Below are 18,974 nucleotides of genomic sequence, written 5' to 3' on the forward strand. Positions count from 1 at the left end.
GTGGACACTGCATTCTGCGATAGTAAGTAGTTGTGTTCTAGAATAATTAGACTACTCACAAAATACAGTAATCATAACATAAACATAAATTCACTCTGTTGAAAACAGAGGTTCTTTACTTGCTAATAATTCATTTATACTAAAACAATTTTGCAGGAATGGTTATGCCAGTCAATCTGACTGGCAATATCCAGGCAAAATCTTTTGTCTTTACAAGGGAACAGCATGTGGTACTTCCATTGTAAAGAAGTCAAAGGAAACCTTTCCTATAATTTTCTTGCGATGCTGAAATCTCTTCTCCACCATGCTGATGCAAAGTACTTTTCTCTAAGACAGTGACTGTCACTAAGAGACCTGACTTTTACCATCAGAAGTGAATCCTGTACACTCATTTTGAATGTATTTCATTATCATGTTTTTCTTCCAAATTGCTTCTATTTTGCACTGATAATGGGGATCTCTTTGGTAACTGAGCTCACCTGTGCCTTTCTATATTACTGCAAGGCATAAAAATATCCAGCTGGAAAGGCTGTACTAGAGGAGAAAGAAAAGCTTAACACAGCGGGGTGAGGAGTAGGAGAGGGTGGGTGGGATGGGATAAGTCCCCCATTACCACCATTATCATGCACATATGTAAACCAGCATCTCCTAGCCTAATTAAAATAAATCCCAGCTGATTCATGGCATCATATTTAATAGATTTAGGACACCATGGCAAAACCAAGATGTTTTAGGAAAATATGCAGAACAGTTAGAAAACAGGTATTTAAAAACAATACAGAATGAAGGAATGTTTGTTCAAAACCAGGTCTACTGGGATAAACAGTAACCTGCATCTCTTCTAATATGCTTGTTTTCAGGCCTTTTAAGGTTCTGATTGGAATATGAAACATTACCCGAAATGTCTGCAGATGAACAAAAAGACAATCTGACACGAGAATACCGAATCTGAGTGAAGATGAGATTTAGGACTGAGTAATAGATGAGCAAATTTAATAACTTAAGGAAGACTACGCAGTGCATGTAAAAAAGTCAATAAAGGAAATGAATCGACTTCTACTGGGTGGCCTCAGTACTTCTGTTGTGCAACAAGCTGTTCCCACACAAGATGTCACTAAGCTCACATACCAAAAAAAACCATGTAACAAGTCAGGTTCTTCAGTCTAAGCATGGTAATGCCAGTGATTCACACCAGCTGTGAAACTTACCAAGCATCCTACCAGTAGGATACAGTCCCTCTATGATTCTGTATGTAAGTGGGGAAGATACATATCTGAATTCTTGTAGTATTATTGAATGTGATAAATTAGGAAAGTGGAACGCTACACAATGTAATAATACATTGGGTTAGGATGTCTACTAGAATTTGCCTCTAAACACATAAATTTGCTTGTTGATTGACAACTCAGTCTGTTAGTTCACGCTTTGAAGCAGATTTTTAAAAAGTCCATAATTAATTCAGCTAGTAAAGGAAGACAAAAAAAGATGCCAACAGCATTCAAATTTCAGCAGAGCTCTGTGTAACACATCTTTAACCAGAATCTTAACTATAGAGTTCATATGATGTTCAAACCTATCTCATGTCAAATCACTTTTTCAAAATACGCAATTAAAACTTTTTAAAGGTCTTTCAGGACCAAAATGCTTACTCATTCCTTCCCATGCTTCTTTTTCTGATTTGGTCTAAGTTTTCTGCAATTGGAGGCCATTATATGAATTATGCATTTGCAATTCAAAATGGCTAACGAATCTTACCACAATTTAGTACTGATTTGATGATATTTATTTTATGGCAAAGGTGTTTAATCTTCATATTATTCATTGAACAAGTTAAAATGACAGTAAGCGAGACATTCTCTGACTGATTTAAATCACATACCGATACTTCCTCTTCTGCAGCAGTATCCATATGGCTGTGAAAACTGAATCTGTCATCATCTTCATCCATATAAACTGGAGGTTCATGAGATGTCATGAAAGTTGAAGGTTTGAAAAGATGTTTATTTAAAGGATGCTGCCGTCTACTTGATGACTACAGTGAAAAAATGATATATTTTTAAAAACATTCCTTGGCTATTATTTAAGTAATCCTCATTGGTAAAACCCTGCCAGAAATTTGCTCTTTTGCACTAAACAGGCTATCATCTTTTCCACTATTTCTACTTAAAACTCTATATCAGAGCCTCATACAGCTGCAGTTTTTGTCCCCCACAAGTGAAAGATGAGCAGCGCAACACTTCTTTGGTAAGAATGCAGAAAAAAAGAGCCTTACCATAAAAGCACTACCACTAAACAACTGAGACTGACAACAACAGAGAAACAAAAATAAAGCTGTTACAATTTTGAAGACTGAGAACTAAAGTACACAGATATTTCAAAACTTCCAAGAGTCATGAACAGCGTGAATGTGAAACTAAACAAAGAAGCAGCTTTGAACAGGCCCAAGATCCAAGAGACCAGTCCATACTTAATACTAATCATCAAATTCATATATTAATTTGTGCCTTAGAAAAATCTAAATCTAGTCTAATTGTCCAGATTTCTTTCCTAGTCCAGGGAGAGAAAAGACAATTCACTGGTTTCATAAAAGGTTCCTAAGAGTAAAGAAAGAATTGCTCTCTGAAGATTCTTTTTCATTGCCACTGACTGGAACCTAAAAAATGTTAGACAAGATAAATTACTCCATTAGTGTATACCTAAAACCTTTCAACTTTAATGCTGTCTGAAGGTGTAGCTCGCACGGCAGTTTTAAAATAGATAACTTAAAGGCACTCAGCTCTCATTACTTATTCTCCATGGCAGAATATTAAATATCAAAAAAGAATAATTTAGGGTGACTGAAACTGACTCAACTTTTTACTTAGCTACTTTCCAGACCACCACTTTGACATCTTAAATGTCAAATCTTACATTCCTCAGTTTAAAGAAAAAAGTGTGAATCAAAAAACAGAAGCATGAAAAGTGGATTTTTTAAACCATGAGAGGCTTGTCTTATACTGTGTCTAGCTTCTGTCACACAGATAAAGCATAACGAATGTTTGCAATAAGTTAAGACTTTCTTTTTATGCAAGACTTTTTATCCCAAAGGTTCTTGTATCAGTTACAAACCTATAATATTATAGTACAACCATTTATCTCTAAGGAGGGATTCAACCTCTGAAGAGGGAACTAGCAGTATATTACAGTTGTGCGCATCTGTAAAAGCAAATCGTACATGAATTATCTTTGATGGAATGTGGCTTATGCAGACAGAAATATAACACGGGATGAGACTAGCTCCATTCACTCTTCAGGGAGGAGATGAAGTTTGTAGTTACAATTGGAAGATGGTATCTCAGATCTGCAGAAGAGCTACACTGCATGAAAATAAAAATGAACATTTTGTTCTAAGACTGATACCCATTGTGTAGAATTTTTTCACCTGCCTCATGATCACTGACTTCCTGGGTTTTGCTGCTTTTCTGGTTTCCTTTAAGATTTCAACCCCCCTCAAAATAATTCCGTTTATAAGGTTAGACAGTATTTCAGCTTGAGCTAACACAGTGGTTTAAATTTTCTGTTAACAGAAAACAGATCTGCATTCAACAGCAAATCTGGAAATCAAGAAAGGAAAATTGTCTGTACTTAAACAGTAGCACTGTTATGCATACAGTTATGACCTAGGAATTTAATGAGGATTTGAATTCTCTTTTTAACATAATTCTACTTCTGTTGAAGAATGAACTAAAATGCCACATAAAAGCAGACAGTTAAAATAATAATTTTCTGGTGGGAAATGTGTCTTTGGATTAAGCTTAGAATCAGGTGCACTAATGATATTATGTAAGCATTACATCGAAAATGATAAGCCATAACTGAAGAACTGACTAACAGTCCTAAATCTCTGATTTGATTTTATTTTCACCAGTAGTAGATAAAGGTTATACAGGAAAATAGCTAATGCATCCTGTTTAATTTCCTGTATCACTTATCAGAAGAGGCATTATGTCATATGAACAGATATACACAGTAACTTCAACAGGACGTTCATGAACTGAATAGGCTTCTCACCTCCCCAGTAACTATTTAAAAAAAGCATCCTGGGCGATCCCCATGGAGAAACACAAGAACCTTCTTGTGAAACATCCCTTTTGATGCCGTTACTTACATTAAATATATCTATGGTTTTCATTCTCCAACAGATACATGCTTGAAGTATAGCATCCAATTTCCATACTTGTATTATTGGCAATTAAGCAAATACTGCAGTTTACAGTGTATGTGCATACTCAGTATCAAAATAAGGACAAACACAGCATAAGCATGACACAGGCTTCCAATAACCCTTTGCATTTCCTTTCTGCCACATTATGTTATCTGCACTGCAGACTTGGGAATAACTACAGCCTGTCAATCTGTGCTCTAAGTAGACAGCTATGTTAGCAGACTGAGAGTTCAATTCTGACGCACACACTATTTGCTTGATTTTTGTTATCTCCTGTTTTTCTTATGTGAGATACAAATATAAAATGGAGATGCTACCTTAATACAAACCAGGGCACAATGACCTTACTCTTAAGACCTGGTAATGAGGACATGATTCATACTGTGAAAACAGATGTAAGATAGATCTTGTCTACATATCAACTTAAGAAAAAACTGTAGAATGGTAACATTACCATTGTAGTATGAGAATGTTAATAATTTTACAAAAAATAAGTTTCACTCTTGGTTATACTGTATTTGTATGCTGAGCAATGGGGTTAAGGAATTTTATGGATCACTCTTCAAATTAGCGACAAATATGGTTAAAATGTCACACGGGTACTGATGAACCATTCCCACTATTCCTCAAATACAGTTATCTGCTCCCTGACAGCATTACTCACATTCCATAGTAACAGTTTTCCAAATAAAACTAAGAGGAGAGAAGACACGTGACTAAGGCCATTTAAAAGGGTAAGGTGACATAAAGAATTTAAAGGATTATAATTTTCAGAAATAAATTTTTAACCCCTTTTGAAATTAGCCCCACAGTACGGTAAACTGCAAAAAAATTTACAGTTCTGACAGATGAATCTTCACCACAGTATTTAAGGTATCAAAGTTTCTAGCTGGTTTTTTGGTTCTTCTGCCAAAAAGCGCTTTTCCAATAGACAAGGTGGCAGACAGTCATGCCTGCACCTTCCCTGCTTCTGTTTATAAAGCAGAATAGTAGGGTAAAATCCTGGTGAAAGTAAAACGGCATTACCATGCTGGATGGCAAACTGGAAAGCACTTGATACAAGCACGTATTGTTTGCAGTACTAGGAGACAACTGGGGATGTGCAACATTCTAAATCATTAAAGACGAGATGTGGTAGATTTTTATATCGGGTCCCTCTAGCAGTAAATTTTGCTCCCAACCTTCCAAGGGACTAAATGAGCAAATTGCCTTTTTGCAGAGCAGTGTAAGGTTTACTCTATTCTTAAACAGAAAAAATCATGGACACCTGGATGCAAAAAGTAGTGTTACTCTACAAAATGCCATTTTAACAGATTTTAAAGAAATCTGTAAACACAATGGTAACAAAAAAACCCAAACAAAACAAACAAAGCCCCCACAGAACCTGAGACTACTCTCTTCAAACATCAGAAGTACCCAAAAGTACCACATTATTTAAATCAAAATATATGACTGGTCTGAACAGAATTCTAGTCTTTTCTTTTGCAAACATAAGAAGATTTCTCAGGCCTATATTTTTTTCTCATCCATTTCAAGATCTGGAAAAGCACTGTACTTTAATGGTCATTTCTATGACAATTCTAGTTCAACCACCTTATCTGTTGCAAATCAAAATAAAACTTGACATTTCAGTCATTTAGCCTATGCTTGTGCTAGTTCACTTACATATAATTTTCTAAGTTTCTTTTTTTATTTAGAAGATGACTGTACAACATGAATTACAGGGCTTTTTATTTCTTCCCACAGGGTTTTCATCCTCTTCTAGATCATGTACTGTAAACTTAAGAATGAGGAAAAAGTACACAAAGACTAATCACTCAACCCTTTTAGTTCATCCTGCAATCTGACTGCTATATTCTCTTTTCTGACACTTCATGTCCCCAAGATTATCCAACAGAGATGTAATTAACACGCTGATGTAAAACTAGAGTAGCATCCAGCTCACTCTACAGTCCAAATAGCAAAACCAAAAGATTACTTTATTAAGTAAAAATTACATGCAAGTTGGAACTAGGCTGTAAGAAAGCTTAAAAACTTAAAGACTTGAATCTACTGATGATAGTAATGACTTAGACTCAATTTGCACATAAATGAAAACAGAAACACAGAATTACTGCTGTGATATTATCTCACCTTTTTGGAATATAAATATAAGTTTGGAGTTCTTCCTGGAACTGGAATACCAGCTTTAGTCAATTTAATAAAATATTTTTGCACTCTACTGGCAACCTAGAAAAACAACATGGGACAATTGAGTGTCAGATGAAACATAACAGGCCTTCGCTTTAAAGTTTTGCAGCATTGCTACATTGGTTCAGAATGTAAAAACAAGAAATCCTCCTTTTCTACTGTGCAACAAGTACTCCAACCATTACCTATCTTATAATACTGCTTTTGTAGTATTTCCAGATACTTCAAAGGCAGACTTCAAAGAAAAAAAACTAGCATTGTTTAAAAGGACACACGAAATCCAGCAAAAATTGTGATAGAAAGGAATGAATTTCAGTAGTTCGTAATCTGCTGAAGCTAAACTTACTCTTTCTTAACAATGACAAAAAATCACACAGCATACAGGAAGTGCTTCTACATTTTATTTATAAAATAAGCAAGCATACATTTTTTCAGGTATGGAGAAATATACCTGTAAGTACAGATATGATCAGAGATGAGGTAATCTTGTAAAGTGAAATATGTTTTATAATTTTACCTGAAAGCACAAAACTGAAACAGGAAAAATTAAAATACTGTAAACACAGAACATCAGCAATTTTAACCTCTGGTCAAAATGCTGAAATTATGTAATTTTAAGGGAAAAATCCCAACAAGTCAGATGCAGATATACTTGGTGACTCCGTAACTGTGTCCTTCTGTGGATCTCAGCCCCAGTGCAGAACTAATTCTTCTGTCTGTAAGTATTCACATGTCTGCCCATTCTGCAGTATTGAGGTGCAGGAAATTCAGCACTGGTGTAACTCAACCTGAAAACAGCTGGTATCACTAACTATATAAAATTAAATCGAAGCTGTCAAAAATCTAGTGAATATCTAGGTCTGGCAGTTTTGGAGACTTTTTGCCAGACTTTGCCAGCTTTGGGCTTCAGGGCACCTTTAAAATTCTGTATTTGAGATCAAGAGTCACATTGTTATTAGCGAAATGCAGGCCTTCCTGTCACATTTTTAAGAAAAAGTGATTACTAATGAGATACTGGATTTCATTTATTGCTATTAAAAAAAACAGACATCTACGAATAAATCTTCTATGAATCTGTATCAAGTGCTAAGACGCAGTGATTGACATCACTTTTACCACACAGCACAAGCACTCAAACAATGCCCAAGCAGTCAAATGTTTCTCCTAGAAAAATAATTTTTAGTGCTTTATTTTTGAACATTACAAAAAATAAACCTTATTTTTCAATGCCTCAGTTTATGAACTGGGGGAGGAGGGGTGTTGACAGAAAAAAAAACCCAAATTAGAAATAAATCACTTTGGTGTTGAAGAGAGACCTGGATAGAATCTGTTATTGGTGCTTCCTAAAAAGCTTAAAAAACAAAAAAAAAAAAAAAAAAAAAAAAAAAAGTGAAGGAAAGGGATTTACTTGTTACCTGCTTTGCTGTTCTATTTCCCAGTTCATCAGCTATCTTCTGCCACCGTCGGGATTCTACTTCCTCCGGTGGATACTTCAAAAGCAACTGCTCAAGTTTTTTCTAAATCAACAGGGGAAAAACATAAATAGATCTTTTCTAGTAGCAGTAGGAGTTGTCAAAAGATGAGTATCTGTATGCATGTAACTCTGTATTTTTAAGGCCTTTAAACATTATTAGAAAATTTGCTTTTATTCTCACATATGTTACTACAGCTACAAAATGGAAGAGTTTGCTCTTACCTGTTCCTCTACAGTCCACAGCTGGTTAAAAGTTTCAGGTTTGGTCTCATCACAAAGTCGCCCTCTTATCATCTGCTTAAATACAGTATATAAAATGGAACACGTATTTAGAAAAAGTACAATTCGGATAACTTGATTTTAACTTTTTCCTTCTGAAGTAAAACCAAAACCAAACCAAAAAAATGCACGAAAATTTGAATTAAAATTTGCCCAAAACCCAAAATAAGTTCTCTGATTTGAGTATATGAATGATGTCATCACCAATATTAATGTTTGAAGCAGCACTTAGGATTATCCCTACCCCATATTAAAAAGAAAAAGAAAAAAAATACTATTTTGTAAAATTTTATCTTTCATTTTGTAACAACTACCTGTGGACGACTGTTTGCAGAACCTTCTGGACCATCACTTAAAGGCAAGACAGAGTACGAAATAGACTCTCCATCCTTCTTGGGATCCAAAGGACTTTTTGGTCTTGCAGGTATACCTACTGTAAGCAACAAAAAGGGAATTACTAAACCTCCACACTGGTCACTGCCTTCTTGTAACATATGCCCACTTTCCTTTTACCTTTGTCAAAAATCAGCTTTACTCTCCTACTGTTACGTTTTCTGTTTTTAAATTCCCTCTCAAAATTTCCAAGGCTAGTAGTGTATTGGTCCCAGGCAATCTCAGGGAGCTGAACAACTCTCTGAGGATATGGAAGACCCATATCAACCTGAAAAAACAAGAATGAGAAATGAAAAGCAATATTTAATGCAACTGCTGTCTATCCAAACATAAAACTACAAATCCTGAAACGTTATGAAAACCTGATACTGCTTTTTAGCTAACAGGAGAATTTAAAATTCCATGCAGCACACAGTCTTTTTAAGAAGGTATCTTTCAAAAATAATACACAACAGTGCATATACAATATGCAGCGGCACGGTCAATGATGGCTTATTGAGCATAAATCTTTAAAGCATGTATTTCACAGTTGCAATCAGTTGACTTCAGTCACTCATTCAGCTATATTCTGACTTCCAAATCCTGTTGCTGTCTATCTTTTGTTTTGTTTAAACATATTGCTTGCCCAGGATCTATACCTTTTTTAACACAGGAAACTGTAAGATTCTGAGTTTTATCATCTGATAAACCTAACCTGTATTTTACACTGATTTTGTTGTCTTCTGACTAGAACACAGCTGTTGCAAAACTCGGCACTTTATTTCAAGGTCAACTTTCTTTTGGTTTAGAGACAAAAATACACCACATACTTTCAACAATCATTAGTATTTCCCTGTACAATGATTATCAGATGGAATACTATTACATCATGCATGCTATTAACCCATCTCAAAATCTAATGGAAAGACAACTCCTGAAACCAATGGGCTTATATCAGACCTCTCTTTAAACCTAGGTGTCAACTTAGGAGAAGAGCATCATAAAATACCTACTTATGCTTCACTGAAATACAACATGCTGCTACCAGACTAGAAGGTCAAGCACGTTTGTCGCTGGTAGATGTGGCAGCAAGAAAGTATTCAAACTTTAAGCATTTTTCAGTATCCCTGTTACTAGTTTTTATTAAAGCTTGAAAATAAAATGTTTCCTCATCAAAATTAATGCTCCTCAGTATTCTACTATGTTATCCAGAATTCAGGTGTGTTTTCTAGTGCTCATTTTGGCTGCAAGTTACGAACTACATTTCCTGCTCTTCAAAACATACCCTACCAAATTACACTCACAGCACAACATTTAACTTTCTCTAATGAGAAAGTTATGAATTCTTGATCTGATGTTTTTCTATGAATTATTTCCAGACACCTCTACATTAAAATGCCTAAAATGCCTAAACTACAATTAGAGATTTAAAGGTTACATTTCTACATACCAAAAAAAAGGAATGAAAGCATATTTAATAAAATCATTGAAGACCTAGGTCTTACAGATTTAATAAGAAAACAATGAGCAACATTTGCTCAGCAGATAAAGAATTTTAAACTCAATGTTTATGCAACTATATACCTAGTTATTTACAAAAAAACCCAACAACAACAACTTAAGTAAGACTTAAGTAAAGCCCATTGAAATACCTTCTTCTGGAGTCTTTCCACAAATCCAATAGGATCTTTCAGCGCTTCTCTCTGGTGTCTGCCTAAACTTTCAAGGTCTTGAACTGCTTGAGTACGTTGAGCCTCGAGTACAGCAATCGTCTGTAACAGTCTCTGATAACTACAGAGACAAAGGAAAACGTCTCACTAAATTAATCTTTAAAAGTGACACTACCCCCCATCTAAATACTAGGCATGATTACCTACTAACATCTACCACATTTCATAGCTTATCTGAAACAGTTCACAGACATTTTTACTGAATTACATGAAAAATATATCAAATCTATTTTGAGAAGTAGATGAGTTTATATAAACCCAGTAAAAAACCTAACGAACCAAACAAAAAAACCCCAGTGATTTCTTTTAATATAAATTCTACACTAGCTAGAATAGTATGGTATCAAGGACAACCTATTTGTATTCTCAATAGCTATGACCAACAAGCTTTGCTTACAAAGTCTCTCTGACTTCAAAATCAGCTTCCTTCTACCCAATACAAATGACTCTACCATAGAATTCTAACATTTCACTCAACCACCCACAGGGTGGACAGGAATAGCTTAGAAACTGCATCTATCATTTCACAGAAGCCTCACCTTGGAGCGGAATATGAGAATCATTTACAAAATATAACAATAAACTAAGGAATAAGTAATTTGCAAAATAAATACATACAAAACAGATTCCTCTAAGAATACACAAGTTAAATGAAAATGTGAGCCTTCCCTCAAACCTGCTGTCTCAGATTCACACACAATCTTGATTGTCTATTTAACAGATACATTCATGAGTCACTGATGTGACTATCACACCTTACCCAATAATGTATGTTTCCCAAACTGTTTTCTATAAAGCTGAGTCAGGAAATAATACTATATTGTAACACAGCCTTTAAAAATGGGTAACTGCATTTAATACCTTTTATTAGCTTTAAACTTAAGAGTTGCCCACTTCAGTTTCTGAATTATATAGTCACCCATGGCCCCTTTGTTGCAAATTACTGAATATCAACTTTTTTCATGCATATGTTTTCTGACATTTAATATTATAACTGTATATTAGTTCAGCACAAAATGCAACCTAATGCATAATAAAAACAGATTAAGATCTATTCACTACTACAGTAAATTTTCTTTCTATTCCCTTATTGCTTAAACAAAGACAAGCCTAACACAATGAATTCCACATGCATTACAGAAAAGATCCAGAGGTTACTGAGCTAATGGAAGATTTTCAATTTACTGCATTGGTAATTGGGTAAGGCGTTAAGTGGAGGGATGTAAACAGCCTGAAGGCAAAATACAGGCTTTGTACCATCAAATACTGAAGTTCCTACCTGGACATTAAACTGCTGCCTCCCCATGAAAAAGGGTAATTTTCTTTCCACTCAACTATAATATTTGAAAACATAAAATATAGCTATATGTTCTCAAATTTGAAACAAAAATACTGAACTCGTTTAAAAAACAGTATGATACAATTATGTTATGAACTTATTACTATTTAAATTTGTCTGCATATGTTCAATTTTATATGCAACTAAGACCTAAAATGCTTGTTAAATAGGCCACTGATATTGGAACAGTAGAGGAATATTTTCAGTACTGGAAGTTGTGCTCCAGTTTCTTCTAAACAAAATAACTTCACATAAAGGAAGATAATTATTTGAACTGGTGAAAAATAAACTCAGAAATAACTTACAAACATAGTGATGGCACACCAAAACGGCCTGAGACAAAACCATAGATCAGTGTTACAGGCTTACAGGAATCGCCATATGCGGAATTAAGATCTTAGTTATTACCAACAGACTGTTGCCCAGCTTTGTGCTGGGCAGGATCTGTCCACGCTCAAGTGGACTGACAGCACTTCCAATGCAGAAGCCTGCCTTGCATGCTCCAGTAAATATGAAAGATAGGCAGGCTGCTAACATGTTTGGTGTAGATGCAGCTGTAATGACACAGAAGAGCTTAATGATATCTGGGGGGATGATTTAACCTGGACAACAGAAAGCCTTTCTCTATCAGCAGGTGGCAGAACTCCTATACAAGACTCTGGGCTTATCCTGAGTCATGGTAACAGAGGCTCAGTAGCATGCCCAAATATTTGCATTTAAGATGATGTTCATTAAATACCTGCCTTTCTGTTCCTGAGCCATTTTATTTCATTTATTAAAACTATATTTCAGTGATTGCTTTTCCAAATGAAATTGAAAGAAAATAATAATTTCATTTAAAACATTTATATACATAGAAGAAAAAAGGCAACCAAATGTTGGCGATTAAGATGAAATACTAATTTAGTGATGATTATTGTGTGTAAAGTGGAGGAAGAAATCATCCAAATGAAGTGGCCTTAAATAATTAAGTCTGAATGGAAAGAGAAGAAAACGCATTTTGGGAGAAATAACAAACCAAACAAGAACACTCAACTCCAATTACTTCCCTCATTAAAATATTCACATGACCTCACTGAAGCAATCACTGACTTGAACACAAAGGGTTCAGAAAAGATACCTCTGGTCTTCATGGACATACATATAATACTAGAAAAATGTAAGCATCATTCAAAAACGTGTCGTGATGTTGATCTGTGCCTATATAGCACTATTATAATAAAATAATACACGAGAGAAAAGCGGGGCTTTGAACAAACTATTCAGACAAAAAGATTTCCTGGCACTGTTTTTAACTCTGCTAAAGAAAAGTATTATCTTGGAGCTATTTACTTTAACATACATTTTCAGTTCATACGAACGAATATATTCTGAAACCCAGGAATAAGACTGCAATTTTATCAAATGAATACCAGAAGTACTGAAATGCACCAAAATATGCATTTTGGGGTCTTACATTGCCAAGAAAAAACTGCAAATACTAATCCTGAAATGCATAGTTTGCATAGTCCATATTCAGGTGCTTCAGATTTCCTGCATTCTCTCCAAATCACTGCATTGCCTTTTAAATTCCAACACGACTTTTTAACTCACTGTCTTATAATATGGCCACATATGTTCTTTTAAGTTTTGAACCACTACTGTTTTCACATGTTTTTACAGGCTTTTAGTTCTCTGGCCCTACATGACTGTAATAAAGCCAAGTATTTCTCTGAAAAAGCAGTAAGCCAAATAACAACACACATGTTGAGCACTTTCTCAAAACCTCTGTCTGTTCTGGTTTCTCAGCCTCAAGCAGTAACATAATATTTACGGTGCACTAAGCAACAGACTGTCTGCATAATTTCCAGGACTATATAAAATAAAGAAAAAACTCATGGCTAACAATTTTACTGTATATCTTCCAAGGTTCTTTGTAAATAAGCACAACAATTATGACTCAAAACTACCTTCTGCAGTTGTGCTAACATCCTCCAAAATTTAAAAAGCCTAATGAAGATAAAAAGAAAGTAACTGGGACCCTGTTCACCAAAAACAAAACCAGTTCCATCCGTCAATGGATGCTCAAAGAGCAATCTCTAAAATTACTCAGCTACAGTTATGAAACTTTTTCTGAAAGATCTGTAAGGAATTACCAAGGAAAATTATCTCCTTTCCTCTGTCAAAACAAACTCATCCAACTAAAACTGCATAATTTGAGTAAACTCACAGTCAGTCATATCCTCTATGCTGACAGAAGTTACACTTTTCTCAGTTCTAATTACTAAATTGTTAGCACATTCAAAACCCGAAGCAGTTTTCTTTGAAAGAAAACTTTGATTCTACAGAATGCAATTCTGTGTTTCCACAATCCCAGTACTGAAACACTCTTGTAATTTCTTAAATTATGTTAACTGCCAGGAATCTTCCAGATGAACACTTGAGTAGTTCAATATAGTACAGAAACAGTTTCAGAATCTCTATGCTGAAAAACCTCGATTAACATGGGGTTTTGAGGGATCAATACTTAAAAAACAAAAGCCACTTCTTTGAGATTGATACTGATGAGCAGGGATTCCTGCTGATTCAGTAGTTCTGCTGCAGCAATAATTACTCCACACTTTTAGATTGCTCCATAAAATAATTACGACATAGCAGAGCCACATTTCTAGAAGTCTTGCCATAAGCAATTAGTTATTACACTATTCATTTCCATGAACCTTGTTCTAATAGTGATTAGGGACACAGCAGCCTCCTCTAGTCTGTGATAAAGGTTGAAAATAGTGTAGCTAGCACTTTAATGAGACCCATTTCCACTTTGATACAGTTTTCTGAGATCTACTTTCAAGATGCCTTTTTTCCCACATTTTTTCCAATCTTGTGATAACAGTATTGACATTTTCAGATCTATGTACCCATAGGTACATCACAGATTTTCTTTTCTTTGCATTGGGAGCTAACAATGAGATTTAGAACTCACTGTATATATGGAATCAAAGCTTTCAGGTAGCTAAGTCAAATCAATGGATGAAATAAAGTTAAGTGAAGCTTTCCAGTTAAATTGCAGTACTTAAATGTGAAGCATCACTTTTGTCTTGTTGAACAATATAACGAGCAGACATAAAAGTGGCTGTTGGTAACATTCACCAAACACCACAAAAATGCCAAGCTTACTTTAAATATAAGCCCCCTACAAAGTCTTAATGCTCAAACATTCTTCAGAACACATGAGAAAGTTTCTGCCACTCGTTTCATCCATAAAAAATAATTTTTATGTTGCGTGTCTTTATCCAAAGTAAACTTATGCATAAATTTGAAATTATAAAGAGGTATCTCAAAACAATCCTGTGCACTATTGTTGGACTTTCCTTATCCAATATTCCAACATAATTCTTTAAAGCTAGAAACTTGGAAACAATATGACTTCTACTCTCCCCTCAAAGAAAATAAATGGAAGCAGGTCCAAAGTTTAGTCCATATATCATCTTTTTCAACCTTACATAATCACCTTTGAAGTATTGATATAACGAACATTCTCATTTACACATACACATACATGAGCTCACACAACTTTGAATCATATTTTCACACAGTATTCAGTCTTACAAACACATAGCTAAATGTTTATTACGTGCTTTTAGCATGAACCACATACGACTTTAAGACACTTGCATTGTTATCACTATAATTTTTCCCTTACTTAAATATTAACCATTGTCAGATCACTAATGCAACTCTATTCAGTGTTTTTTTAAAAGGTTGGCAGCATATAATACAGTTTTACAAAGCTAGCAGGTGACAAAGGTGACACTACTTAACAATGGAAAAGTGTAGCAAGAAATTATTTCTGATTTGTATCATAAAAATCAGCACACAGCGTTCCCTACAATTTACTGTCTGGATGCTAACAAAAATTACTTGAAATAAAAAAGCTACTTTGTCAACTATACTTGCCTTACAATTATCATTTAGTATCATGCAAAGATGTGCACTTTGACGCCCAATAAGAAGTGACTTATCCTCTGAGCTGATAAAATGCTGTGCAGCTGCTGGTCATCACTTTCCCCTCCCAAAATAAATGCACTTCTACAGTTCTAGAGTTCACAATATGATAAAAAGTATTGTAACACCAATTTTGTGTATTAGAAGGTAAAAATGTGTGTACCATAATTTATACTCTATATTAGAAATACCAATTATTTCTTGTGCAGGTAGGATTTAAGTGTCTCATACAGAACATGGCTAAAATACATATAGAAAAAATACCTAATTTAAAGCAAATTTTTTTCTGTATTTCCAAGAGCAGTGACACAAAATCGGTACATATCAGCAATAACAAGGTTTAAGCAAGTCTTTGTTTTATTGCCATCTACTGGCACTCTGGCAAAGTACAGATTAAAACATGCTCTCCTATACTTAGTCATTTGTCACTTAGGATTTTCATCTAGCAACAGCGATTCGGAAAAGAAATCCCTTATCAGTTTTCTTATAAGAAAATATTATAATAAATGTGCTGTAAGACCCCAAATTATGGTAGGAAAAGGGAAATATTAATGGCAGTTCAAATTCCCAAGTTAACCCAGCTGTAGTAAGAGACTGGCTTCCTGAAGAAACCTTTAAGTTAGATTAAACATAAACTTCTAATTTTAAATAAATGTTTTGGTTTGGCTTTTGTTTGTTTGTTTCAGTTCAGAAATACCAGATAATGCTTCCAGCTTTTAAACTTGAGATCTTTGCCAGTGCCATAACACAGTAATTTTGACACTGTCTAGTTGCCAACAAATTACTTTGATGTGCATCGGAGATTTCAAATCTGTTACTGCACTAGGCAGGAGTGCTGGGATTCAATGCTAGATTTGTAGAACACGCACAACAGCAATGAGGAAGCAGAAGACACGGATAAGAGTGGTCCTTCTCTTATCTCCCTTCAGAAACAGAAGAGTTTAAGGGCATAATCAATAAGAGCATACACCAAGTCCTATCAGGACTTATAAAAGCACCTTTGCCTGAATAAAGCTGCATATGGTAGGTTTTTGCTTACCTAATGCTTAGATACTATGACCAAGGTAATCTACTTATAGTCAATTCAGCCACTCATTATGAAATCATTTTCCACTCTAGCATAACCTCTTTAGACATACTGCAATTTACTGTACTTTCTCTATCCATATTTAACATGCTTCTAAGAGGCTTCCAAGACACATAAATAATTAAACTGTACCTCCATTTTATACATGAAACAACTAAAGCATACATTAAGTGGCTTCTCCAAGTCTACCCCACCAGTAACAGAACTCACTATTTCCAAATGCCAGCCTCAGGCAGTAACACACCCCTACTTCAAACAAAAAAACCCAAGAACTAAGTAAAAACCTGTTAAAAGAAACAATAAACCCTCAACCAAACCAGGAAACCCTTCTGCAGTCTTTTACCTGGATGCAAAAAAGCCATTTTCCACTCTATTTTCACCTTCCTTCTAACTTTCACAGCTCCAAACTTCGTATTTCAAGCATCTTACTGGTACTTCATTGGTTATGAACGTGTGATGTCCCTTTCTTTTTAAATCCTTAACTCTGTCCCAAAAACAGAACACCCACTCATAGACTTCTACAGGCTTAATTCTTGTCAAGAGCTGTCCACTGCACTCAGCAGGATTTAATACTAGCTGTACAAAAGCACTTTTACCAAACACCCACATTTCCAACAAGTTTTCAAAAATTTTAGTAGCAATTAGGTCTCTGTGTCTCTAAACAAATGTGTAACTTGTTTTAATCTTGTCAACGTGAAAGGTTAAAACATCATCCATCAGTCCTCCTCCAGTTAACACATTTTAATATAGCTTTTTGAGCTTCCTTGAACAGCAATTTGTAAAGTATTTGCCTGCGGGACAGTGACATTTAGTAGGGAAGAAGATATAGGTCCCTGTCATCCCTCTATTTTCAGGGCTTGGAGTGACATGATGAAGTGGCAGTAAAATTATTTTCTTCATAAAGGGCACAGAAAGACAGACTGACAGCACATCCTCAACTCTTTCTCCTCATCTCTAATTGTAATGGTCCCAATTCCCTTACTGAGACAAAATACGATGGATTCCTCCAGTATCTCCACTTAAGACACTTCTCTAAGAAGATGCTGGGGGAAGAAATCATTCAGAAGAGGCTTTCTTCCAAAGACAAAACAGGAGCAACCCATATTACCATGAAACTGACCACCTGCACAGAAATCCTCCGAACAAAACAACTGGAGAAAATTGACACCACTGATTATTGTACTCCTTCAACACATTCTATGTTAGGTTATGAAGATTTTTACTAAAACCCAAGGAAGAACCCCCCCAGTTAATTCAGGTGTATATTCTTGCCTTAGGATTGCCTGTAATATCTGAAGATTCTAACTGGATTACAAGAACATGATGTGCAATCATGAGAAACTGAATGCTCCAACAGCAATACAAAGAAACATTCACTTAATCTTTTTTTTGGCTAAAGAAGAGGAAGGAAAACTAGAAAAATGTCTGGTTTTATTAGCACTCACTATGATAACAATCCACGGACAAGCACATTTGGTCCTTGGCCTAGGAAGCATAAAACTTCCAAAAGATTGTTATACAAAATAACAGCGTATCTTCACCTTGAACTACACAAAGCAAAGAAAGATGTGCAATGCTGAAAAACTGAACAATCAGCTGGCTATTCCTAGCAAGAATAAAATTTAAAGGAAACCTGAAAGTAGGATCTGTCCTCCTCTCAAAATAGTTTAAGTACTTTCTATGTACTAAAGAAACACGTATCTTGATTAGAACTTATTGTTGAGACTAAAACATTAACACACTGCTCATAAAATTCCTTTCTAAAAGATATTGCCAGTCAGTTTTGCAGTTCATGATGGAGATGCTGTCAAAACATCATGTAAGACCACAACAAATATTAAGACTGGTAATGGAGTTTGTTCAAGCTAGGTTAAAGCTGAAGAGTAAAGATAGCTGCATTCTCATAGCATCCGCCAGTCACTATGTTCTTGTTTTTTTGGTGGCATCATTACACTTACTAGTATTCTAGTGAAATGCATGTACCTCCCTACCAAGTAGGCAGCTATGATAATATAAATTATTCCTTGTCCCACCAGATATACCTTACGTTGGCATAACCATACTTCACCACTTCTGCCTTTGCTGAGCATCCCTTGTATGCATTGCCAAAAACACAGCCAGAGCGTTACTCTCCCTTGTGCTAGGTGAATAGATTACAACCCCGCTTTTCCTTGGTTTTCTCTCTTTTTAAATTAGGACCACAAATTTCCACAGGTTTTTTTTTTTTAACTTTTTTCCCTGACTGGTATTTCCTACACATAGAAAACATTTTTAATATTTACTAATACTTAATTTTCCAGTTTAGATGAATTTACTAA

General features: G+C 35.1%; 1 protein-coding gene across 6 annotated transcripts in view; it reads right to left on the reverse strand.

Annotated features, from left to right (window-relative positions):
• The window catches only part of ZZZ3 (zinc finger ZZ-type containing 3), a 61,267-nt gene that overhangs the window by 6,012 nt on the left and 36,281 nt on the right, over positions 1-18,974 (reverse strand). For 3 of the 6 annotated variants that reach the window (XM_080623363.1, XM_080623364.1, XM_080623365.1), the window contains exons 4-10: positions 10,172-10,310; positions 8,661-8,808; positions 8,462-8,580; positions 8,091-8,165; positions 7,810-7,911; positions 6,338-6,433; positions 1,880-2,032 (exon numbers count right to left, since the gene is read on the reverse strand). In XM_080623363.1, coding sequence (XP_080479489.1) covers positions 1,880-2,032; positions 6,338-6,433; positions 7,810-7,911; positions 8,091-8,165; positions 8,462-8,580; positions 8,661-8,808; positions 10,172-10,310 — 832 coding nt within the window. The remainder of the gene's footprint in view (positions 1-1,879; positions 2,033-6,337; positions 6,434-7,809; positions 7,912-8,090; positions 8,166-8,461; positions 8,581-8,660; positions 8,809-10,171; positions 10,311-18,974) is intronic. The other 3 variants (XM_080623368.1, XM_080623367.1, XM_080623366.1) reach the window with 3 other exon arrangements.

The sequence above is a fragment of the Psittacula echo genome (assembly GCF_963264785.1).
Source record: "Psittacula echo genome assembly, chromosome: 7".
Lineage (NCBI taxonomy): Eukaryota > Metazoa > Chordata > Aves > Psittaciformes > Psittacidae > Psittacula > Psittacula echo.